Source organism: Trematomus bernacchii, unplaced genomic scaffold, assembly GCF_902827165.1.
Source record: "Trematomus bernacchii unplaced genomic scaffold, fTreBer1.1, whole genome shotgun sequence".
NCBI lineage: Eukaryota > Metazoa > Chordata > Actinopteri > Perciformes > Nototheniidae > Trematomus > Trematomus bernacchii.
This window is the reverse complement of record NW_022987531.1, coordinates 2,843,457-2,853,922: the sequence shown is the minus strand read 5'-3', so window position 1 is coordinate 2,853,922 and position 10,466 is coordinate 2,843,457. Positions and strand designations below refer to the sequence as shown.

Genomic DNA, 10,466 nt, shown 5'->3' with positions numbered 1-10,466 from the left:
TTTCGCGAGTTTGCTGTGAGATTATATGCGCTGCTTGGATGTCATTTTTTTTTATAGATTTAGTTTAGCTGACAATATGTTTATGTGGGGTTTTGTCTGCAGCATCATACTTAATATCATCATTCAAGACAAGTGCTTTGAATTCAATAAAGGGCCTCTCTTTGAGCGTCAATTGTTCAAAGAGATTGTGACCTTCATGGTACAAAAACAAAAACATTCCATACTTCAACATGGCCTCATTAGCATATGCTTATTCTGGGTTGCACCAACAATGATTAATTTTCAAACCCATTATATAATATTATTTTTAAACAAGTTTACAAAATAATAATTTAGAAAGATTAATTGTAAAGATATTTTGGGCCACTAGTCCCTTTATTCAAGTGACAGTGTTGATAGGGGGAGACAGAGGGGATGACACGCAGCAAATTGTCATGGCACAGGAATTTAGCCTATTCAAACCTAAATGAAATTGAAATCTGTTGCACCAATGTAAATGTGATCTAGTATTAACTTTAAACTTGGCAGCCAATATTTTGTCGCTTTTATGAACTGTCTTCTTTTTGGTGTTTTTGATTGTGTGTTTGTTTTGTTTTTAATTATTATAGGTTGAATGCCTATGTGAAGCACTTTGAATTGCCTCTGTGTCTTAAAATGTGCTATACAAATAAACTAACCTTGAACCTTGGAAGGTAAAACTTTTTAAATGGCTGTCTTTTTGAGAAATGTTTGGCAAAATAGTACATTTTCTGGGAAGACTGAACCCAAGTTCAGTTTTATGTTGGAGGAGAAATTAGAACTTCTTTGCGGATCATGAAATCATGAATGAAATCGTAGGCCAAAGCTGCATTCACATGATACACGGTAACGGCTCTGCGCTCACATTGCGCTAACATTGCAGTTCAAACTATTTTAACTTTTACCTCCTTTACCAGTGAACTTTTGACGTGCAACCAATAAGATGTCAGCTGTAGCAGCGCAAGCTAGCAGGGCAGGTTACCATTGAAACGAAACCTAACTAACTGTTTTCACTGCAAGACTCTGTGCCCAACCTCGCAGTTAGCAAGGGTTCAAACAAGGCCTAACTGACTAACTTTTTAGCTAGCTAGCTAGCAAACAAAATAAGGTCTTGTAAATGATTTTTTTTTTCTCACAATACCAGCTGTCCGGTGAGTCAGCAAGCTTCTTTGGGCATTACATACACTACTGACGTACAGAGAAGTCAGACAACAAACACATGTTTAAAGAATAAGAGGGGCAGCTCCTAGCCTTGGCGTTGCGCACCACTCCACATTTTTTGCAGAACGCTTTCGACATGCAACCAATCAGATGACATTTATGCCAGCAAAGGAGGTAACCATACAAACAAATCTTAACTAGCTATCTTTACCGCAAAACTCTGTGTCTAACCTTGGGTTGAGCAAAGAGCCAATCGCGTATCATGTGAATGCAGCTTGGCTTACGAAATGTTTAGCTAGCTAGCTGGCAAACAAAGTAAGGTCCCCCCCCAACACACATACCTTTTATAGCCTACTTACTAGGTCCTGACAGCACGTACATTGATGTATTTATTATTGTGTGTGGGTAGGTAGAATTCGATTCAGTAAAAGGAGATTGATTCTTAATTTAGCAAGTAATTCGATAACATGTGTTCCTGTTGTTGAAACCCAGCTATATTCTTGTTCAATAGAGATCTCCAGCATTAAAATAATACAGTATTTTTCGATGACTAGGATTAATCCAATACGTGTCAAAAATAATAATTGGCAAGCTGCAAGGCAAATAATAATTTAATGGATGTGCATTCAAAATCTAAGACTTGGCTCATAAAACAAAGCATGCATGCTTTGTGATTTTTAGGAGACAAATTACGAATAAATAAAATATAAATGTTTTATTCTGTGGCTTTCGCTAATAGAGGGTGACATTGCCGTAAATGTTTCCTTAGTTTTTATAATATAATAGACATTGGTCACAGTGGAGTTTCCCAAAGCAGCTTGTTGTTTCTTCTATGATCACATTCACACTGTTTTTTAAATGAACCATATTTTTTAAATTTATAATGTTAGATTGCATATGAAAGCTGAGCTAAAGAGGATACAAAAACCTGCACACTAGTTTGGCAATGAACTTTCTGTAATGACCTTTCTTTATGGCACAGTGTTAAAAAGATGGCACTGGATCCAATGACACCAACTCTCTATTCACAATGGCCGACGCTGTTCCTTTTGATACTGCTGTTATTTACTTCTTTCGAGAAAAAATAAATACAACAGTGAAGACATCATACTGACATCAATACCGGCTTTAAAAAGGATTCTTAACTTCACTTCTCTTTTTCTGTTGCTTTACAACTTAAACTAGCATCCACACATCTCTTACAAGCAACGGTATCTTTGTATGTTCACAGTAGCTTGACTGGATTTCAAAAATACCCATGAAGTCTAAAATTGCTGGTTTAGTTGTCGTCTAAAACATGGATGTGGAGAGCTCTTTAAAGTACTGGAGGACTGTCATCGTAAAGTATTCGATGGATTGAGATTGGAAGTGTAAAAGAAAATGTTGCAGCGTGTTGCCTTTGAGCACGAACACACATATTCATACATACAACCATTCATTTTCTTGTATATATCTATATATCTATATATATTTATAGAGATAGAGAAATCTGTAGTGATACTGAACAACCTTCAATTAAATCTGATGGTGTTATGGAGGAGAATCTGTTCAGTGTATGGAGGCTCTTCAATGAGCATTTACATGATTTCTGTACAGTAAAACAGCACACATAGAAACATGAGGACATTAAAATAAAAATATCCCACGCTGATTGTGATGTTTAAAATGTTAAATTCCTTTTTTTTTTATTCTAGAAAGGGTTTATTTTAGGCAGGACTGGGCATGGAGTCGCCCATCTCCCACACTACACAGTAGTTTCATTCTTCCAGGGCCCCGTGCGTATATTCCCCGTGCTGTCCGAGCCGTACAGGAGTCCTTCTTGCAGGCCCCCCTTTAGAATCCCATTCTGATTGGGCGGGTTCTGAGGGAACGATTGTCTGCGCGGGGCGTGCATCTCCAGATGGTGATGTGTCGCCATCGGGTCCGGCTCGGCCACTTTGCCGCAACCACACAGGAAGATGCCCGTGTCGCCCGCCTCTGCTGGGCACAGGGAGGGGAAAAGGTCAGCCTTGGCGCAGCAGATATGCCTGTGGCAGGGATTATGGCACACCAGGGCCTCGTGCGCGGCGGCGGTGGCAGCGCAGTGGCACGTGTGATGCCCGTCGTGGTGGCCTTCGTGGGCCAGGTGTGGACAGATGTGGGCGTGGCGCTCGTGTGTGCTGTGGGGGCTGTCAGTGTGTGAGCTGTGCATGCTGCCTCCGTCCACGCTGGAGGGGATGTGATAGGCGTACTCCTTTTCGCCTGCTGCCCCGCAAGCACCGGCCCGGCGGCCGAAGTGACGGCTTTTAGTCCTGGTGCTGCTCTTTAGGCAGGGGTGCAGCTGGATCCCCGGCCGGTACCCCTCCGGGTCGGCGTGTAGCAGCACGTGTGTCGCCGCGGGCTCCTCATCCATCAGCTGCTGGCTGTGCATCGCCGCGCAGCACGGAGCCACCGGCGCCAGGCACGTCACATGGTTCTGCAAGGAGGGGAGGGCGGCGTGTTTACAGTGAGCTAAACCGCCATGACTGCAGGTTATCACTGCTTTACCGTGACACGGAGAGTCATGGTGGCAGTGGCTGTGACCGTGGCCATGCCCGGGGGTGTCTCCATTCACATTGACTTTAGGTCGCGCCTGAGGGGCCCCTTGGGCTTCGGCATTTCGTCCGGGACAACACGAACACCAGCAATGCCAAACATCGTCGCGCTTGGCACAGTGATGGATGAGGATGAAGAGGCCGAGGGTGACGGAGAAGGCACCGTAGAGGCAACTGAAGATCATGTCCAGGAAGTGGCCCCTGCGACACGGCCAGGGCCCCGAACGTCCAGGTGGCCAGGAACAGGAAGAGGGTAAAGGCCGCCGTTCGTAGCTGAGCCTTGAAGGAGTGCTCATTGGCCAGCAGCGCAGGGTTAATGGGAACCCCCGGACAGCCAGCGGGGCAGTGGCCCCCACCGGACGGGGCCACCAGGGCCCCCGGCTCGGCTCCCTGGTGGCAGTGGGTGGGCACGTCGACGGCGGCCAGCCTCTGCTGCTCCTCCGTCAGCTGCTTCAGCTCGTACTTCTTCTCGGGGTGTCGCCGCAGCTGGATGAAGGTGCACAGGAAGTAGATGCATGTCACCAGGATGATGAAGCTCACGGGGCCAAAGAAGGCTCCCAGGCTGGGCTCCCACGCCATCCAGCAGCTGCAACACACAAGAACACCCGTGCATTTTAATACTTTGATTTATGTTTACATTTTTCAAAAGAACTAATAAACTGAATTATATAAACTCAATAACATAGGTTTACATGTTTTGCTTTGTATAAAGATACTTCTTACAAGCATAATATAGTAAGTACAACATAATATACCTATATAGTGGTTAATATATAATAGGGTCCTTAAAAGTCCTTACACAATGCTTATTAACATTATAATGTGTTAAAAATACTAAATAATAGTATGATAATATGTTTATTGTTGGATTATAAGGTATTTCTAACCGCTAATAAAACATTTGTAGGTTTTATAATTTTTTACATCGCAAATAAAACCACATTTATTTAGTTTGACTTACAGACCTATGATGTCATACCTTAACTCTTATCTACTTAGAGTGATACATACTTTATTATGTATTTATAACTACGTGACTATTCACCTCTTTTTGCAGCTCTGAAGTGAGAACAATGCCCTACCTTAAGGTTCATCAACCCTTTTGTATTATTACTTATCACTTATCCTATTAGTTAATAAATGCTCATACAAGACCCCAAAATGCAGCGTTACCCACACATTTCAAAAGCATTTATACAACCACATGTACAAGCATGCTTGAAACTTCTTTTAAAAGCACCAACAGACAGAGGTGCATGAAGTTCTTAGATATTTATCTTAGTTTTATACTTTAGTATAAGTTCAGAATGAATTACATTCAAATGTAATTCAAGTATCAAAAGTACTAAATAGGAAGAACGGCTCTGTTCACAGTGTCATATAGTATTAATGTTGTGGTTTGTCAAAGTTAAGCCAATTTCAGATACTTTTTTAAATACTGGGTATTACAATACTGCCTCAAATCATATTGAGTATTTTGTGTTTTGTACGTACAAAGTGTTAAAAAACTGTAATGGAATAAAAAGTTAAATATTTGCCTGGGAGTAGAAGTATATGTACAGTAGCATACAAAATAAATACTCAAGCACAAGTATGTCAAAACAGCCCTATAGAACAATACACGAGTGCATGTACTTTGTTTCTCTCACCACTGCCAGCAGAGTGTGTAATTTAACCTTGAGAGCAGAAGCAAATGGAGGACTTACTACGGCGCCTGCTCCCCGCTGCCATAGTTGTCTATATTGACGGCCGCCGTGACCCCGCAGATGATGAGGGGCACTCCACCGCTGACTAAATAAAATCTGTGAGGTGACAGAGAGAATAGAAAATAAAAGAATGTTAGAGTGAATAAGGCAATAGCAAATCCTATATCGCACATCAGGACTACAGTCAGCTGAACAATTGTTTTAGACAAACAGAAAAACACAAAACCCCTTTAAACAAAGAAGATTATAGACAACAAACACACTATGACACTGAGCTACAGGCACAGAAACATATTTTCAGGATATCCATTCCCTATACTTTCCTCCAATATGACTTGTCAACGTGTTTGTGATCACACTCTCCTGGTGCGATCACACCTACGGTTTGTTTTCTTTGCCACAAACCAAAGTGAGAAATGTACTCTGAAAACAAATCTGTTTCCTGTCGATTTAATCACGATGGACTTGTCAGTACTCATTGCTGCGATTTACACCATCTGCTGATCATAACAGCTCCTGATACGTGAGGAAAACCTGGGTGGCGAATAGTCTTTTATTTTTTACTCAGGAAGGTTCCTTATGGAGGGACATGACCCCAAAGTGGCAGCCATGATAAGAGCTGTTGAAATTCTAGGTAGGAAAGGAGCTTCAATACTTCCCTTGTTGTGTCCTTTGGTGTATCCTAAGCAAAAGGATACACCATGATCATGCTTTAAGAGAGAAAAGGAGATAATGCTGTGTCACTATTCTTTGCAGCCGCAGCATTTAAAGTGATGCACCATTCAGCCGTTTTGCGAAACAACCAATCGTAACCAAACGTGGATCACTTAAAGGGGACCTATCATGCAAAATCAAGGTTCAAGGTTCTTTATTGTCAATCTGACATAGCTACAGAGTAATTATGCAGTTGAAAATCTTATGTCACAGGCTTCTCCAACAATGCAACATAATAACATAACATAATAACAATAAGAGCAAGAGCAATACAAAAATAGTAATAGTTATAAAAATGAAATAAAGTTATGATGTGGAATAGTGCAGTATGAGTCTATATACAAGTTATTGGAATGATATATATATATTAGGTATTAGATACATACTACTGAGTAGCAGTTGAATGTTTGATGTTGTTTCAACAGTTCAATTGTTTAACAGTCTCACTGCCCGCGGGAAGAAACTGTCTCCGAATCTTCTTGTCCTTGCCCGGATGCTGCGGTAACGTCTGCCAGACGGCAACAGAAAGAACAGTTTGTGGCTGGGGTGATGGGGGGCTTTGATAATCCGTAGTGATTTCTTCCTGAGCCGCTGGGAGTAAAGGTCCTCCATGGATGGCAGCTCCGTCCTGGTGATGTGCTGTGCAGTTTTCACCACCCTCTGTAAAGCCTTACGATCGAGGTCGGTGCAGCTGCCGTACCAGGCCGTCATGCTGCCAGTGAGGATACTCTCTATCGTGCACCTGTAGAAGTTGCAGAGTATCCTGGAATCCATTTTGAACCTCCTCAGCCTGCGGAGGAAGAAGAGCCGCTGTCGAGCTTTCTTGGTGATGGTGGTGGTGTGAAGAGACCATGTCAGGTCCTCAGTGATGTGGACCCCAAGGAACCTGAAGCTTTTGACTCTCTCCACCGTAGTCCCATTGATGGCGATGGGGGCGTGTCCCTCTCCCTGCTGCTTCCTGTAATCCACAATCAGCTCCTTTGTTTTGCTGATGTTGAGATGGAGGTTGTTCTCCTGGCACCAAGATGTCAGGTTTTCGTCCTCCTCTCTGTATGCCGTCTCGTCATCGTCTGTGATCTGGCCGATGACGGTCGTGTCATCAGCAAACTTCACGATGGTGTTGGAGCTGTGTGTGGCCACGCAGTCGTGGGTGAACAGAGAGTAGAGGAGAGGGCTGAGCACGCAGCCTTGAGGGGCACCGGTGTTAAGAATCAGGGTGGAGGATGTGATGTTTCCCACCCGCACTGCCTGGGGTCTGCCCGTCAGGAAGTTCAGGATCCAGTCGCAGAGGGCGCTGTTGAGCCCGAGGTCTCTGAGCTTGATGGCCAGCTTGGAGGGCACAATGGTGTTGAATGCTGAACTGTAGTCAATGAACAGCATTCTCACATATGTGTTCCTGTTCTTCGGGTCCAGGTGTGAGAGGGCAGTGTGGAGGGTGAGGGCTATGGCGTCGTCTGTGGACCTGTTTGCTCTGTAGGCAAACTGCAGGGGGTCCAGAGATTCAGGGAGGGAGGAGGTGATGAATAATTTTGACTAACCGCTCAAAGCACTTCATTATGATGGAGGTGAGTGCTACTGGGCGGTTAGTCGTTGGGGCAGGTGATGATTGTCTTTTTGGGGACAGGAATGATGGTGGAGTGTTTAAGACATGTGGGGACTACAGACTGCAGCAGGGACCTGTTGAAGATGTCTGTGAACACCTCTGCCAGCTGAACTGCACACACCCTGAGAACACGGCCAGGGATGCCATCAGGTCCAGGAGCCTTGTGTGGGTTAACCCTTTTAAAGGATTTACACACATCTGCCCTATTTAAAACAAAAGGGCAGTGTAGCTCCTGGTCCCTCTGTACCTCCACAGCCTGGCTGCTCTCAAAGCGTGCAAAAAAACTGTTTAGCTCATCTGGGAGAGATGCGCACGCAGACACTCCCGCAGCACCCCCCGCTGCTCCTTTGTAGTCAGTCATTGTCCTTAGTCCCGCCCACATATTCCTAGTGTTACAGCCTTTGAAGTCAGATTCCACCTTCTCTTTGTACTGTCTCTTTGCATTTTTTATTGCTCTCCGGAGATCATACCTAGACTTCCTGTACTCCTCCAAATCTCCCGCTGTGTGCGCGAGAGTGCGCGCTTTCAGTTTGCCGCGCACCTCACCGTTTACCCAGGGCTTTTGATTTGGGAATGTCCGTACAGAAACCTTCGGTACCACGTCATCGATGCATTTCCCAATGTAGCAGATGACAGTGTCCGTGTGTGTGTTGATGTTATTGTCCTCAAACACACTCCAATCCGTAGATGCAAAGCAATCCTGCAGTGCTGAATCTGACTCCTCGCTCCATCGTTGTACTGTCCTTGTTATCGGTCTGTCCCTTTTAAGTTTCTGCTTGTAAGCAGGCAACAACAGTAGTGAGATATGGTCTGATTTGCCGAAGGGAGGGCGAGGGAGAGCCTTATATCCATTCCGGAAAGGGGAATAAACATGGTCCAGTATGTTTCCCCCGCGCGTCGGGAAGTTGATGTGTTGGTAATATTTTGGCAAAACCTTCTTCATGTTGGCGGTGTTGAAATCTCCGGCCACAACGAACGCCGCATCTGGCCGTGAAGTCTCGGTTTTATCAATAAACCCAAACAGCTGATCGAGTGCCGTGTTGTTGTCGGCGAGTGGCTGCGGCGGGATATACACTGCTGTTATCACAACAGATGTGAATTCCCTCGGCAGATGGAAGGCCCGACATGAGATCATGAGGTGCTCTAGCTGTGCGGAACAGTCCGATGAAATAATCTTCACATCTGAGCACCAGTTGTTGTTAGTCATTACACACACACCGCCTCCCTTACTTTTCCCCGAGTTTGCAGTCCGGTCCTGACGAAAAATAGAGAATCCGTCAGGGACAATAGCGGAGTCCGGGATAGCGGGGTTGAGCCAAGTCTCAGTGAGAATTAACACGTTACAGTTCTTAATGTCCCGTTGAAAAGCAATCCGGCTTCTGAGTTCATCTAGCTTATTTTCAATGGATTGAACATTAGCCAGAAGAATACTCGGAAGAGGGGGCCGATTCTCACGTTTTCTTAGTCTGACCAGCAACCCGGCCCGGCATCCTCGCTTTGTCTTCTTCTTGCGTCTCTCAGGTAGAACAGCAACAGGTAGCCATGGTGAATCTCCATTGTCTGTCGGAGGGTTAATATTGTCCACGAAGTTTCGCAATTGGAAAAGTTCCTCTCTGCTATATTGTATGGCAGAGTAGGTGCGGTCGGCTAGCATGTTGCGAACCATGTTAAAAGTAAAACGGCAAAAGTAAAAGAAATATGTACAAAATACGAAAATGGGCAAAGTTGGAGAGGAGCACAAAGACAATGCGGCCATCTTCACCGGCGCATCACATGTCCAAATGCACTTTTGTACGTCTTTTATACATGAATATGTGTCCCCGGTGTTCCAGGGAACTCACCAAGTGTCAGAAAACACAACCCTCTCTATTTTCCTCCATACCCAAATCTCTAAAAAAGGGGCTGCAACGGATCTGATAAAAACTGATCCAGATTTGAACACTGTCCTGACGTCAGGACAGTGGCGCTACGGCTATTGGGCCAACTCCACCAATCAGGAGGAGACAGACACGGCCATTGCCGTTCGAAAGCGCTGGAGACGCTGTAGTACATATGCGAGGCCTGTAGATGGTGCTGTTCTCACAGAATCAGCCCTTGCAAAAACAGAGCTAACATTTTTCAAATTGAGCGAAATGAGGCATGGCTAAAATGCATGATCTGTTTGGTATTTTGAAAAAAAAAAAGTATAAGTATGGTCCTACACTATATTATTCAAATATAGCATGATAGGTCCACTTTAAATTACGGTAATTCAGCATTTTCCATCTTATGCCATATTTTGTCAAAGTGCTTATGTACTGTATATGCATGTGTTTTGAACTTTCACAAGATGTGACATGTCTTGGTTAGCTGGCCAGCTCTGTTGTGATTGGTCAACTGTTTAGAGATAAGATACTGTAAGATGATCCTTTACTAATCCCCAAGGGGAAATGTAGTTTCCCACTCGTCTACACACACATACACAAATACATACATGCATAGGACCTATACAGATTACTCAAGGGAACTTTGGGATTTTGGCCTTTGCAGACCATTTACATGCACACAAACTTTTATAAGACACTAAATGAAAGGGAAAAGCTCAAAAAGCACAAGAGGTTCCCTTCAAATTAAATATAATATATGAAATAGGGAAAATAGAGAGAAAGACATCATATTTAATGGTTGCACAATAACAAGGCTATATGAATG

At 44.1% G+C, this 10,466-nt stretch overlaps 1 protein-coding gene across 1 annotated transcript in view; it reads right to left on the bottom strand.

Moving 5' to 3' along the window:
* Positions 1–2,752: 2,752 nt before the first annotated feature.
* Positions 2,753–10,466, bottom strand: part of LOC117475406 (adhesion G protein-coupled receptor A3) — a 306,450-nt gene continuing 298,736 nt past the window's right edge. Inside the window, 3 exon segments of the mRNA XM_034121560.1 lie at positions 2,753–3,952; positions 3,954–4,338; positions 5,459–5,554. Coding sequence (XP_033977451.1) covers positions 2,924–3,952; positions 3,954–4,338; positions 5,459–5,554 — 1,510 coding nt within the window. The 3' untranslated portion in view covers positions 2,753–2,923.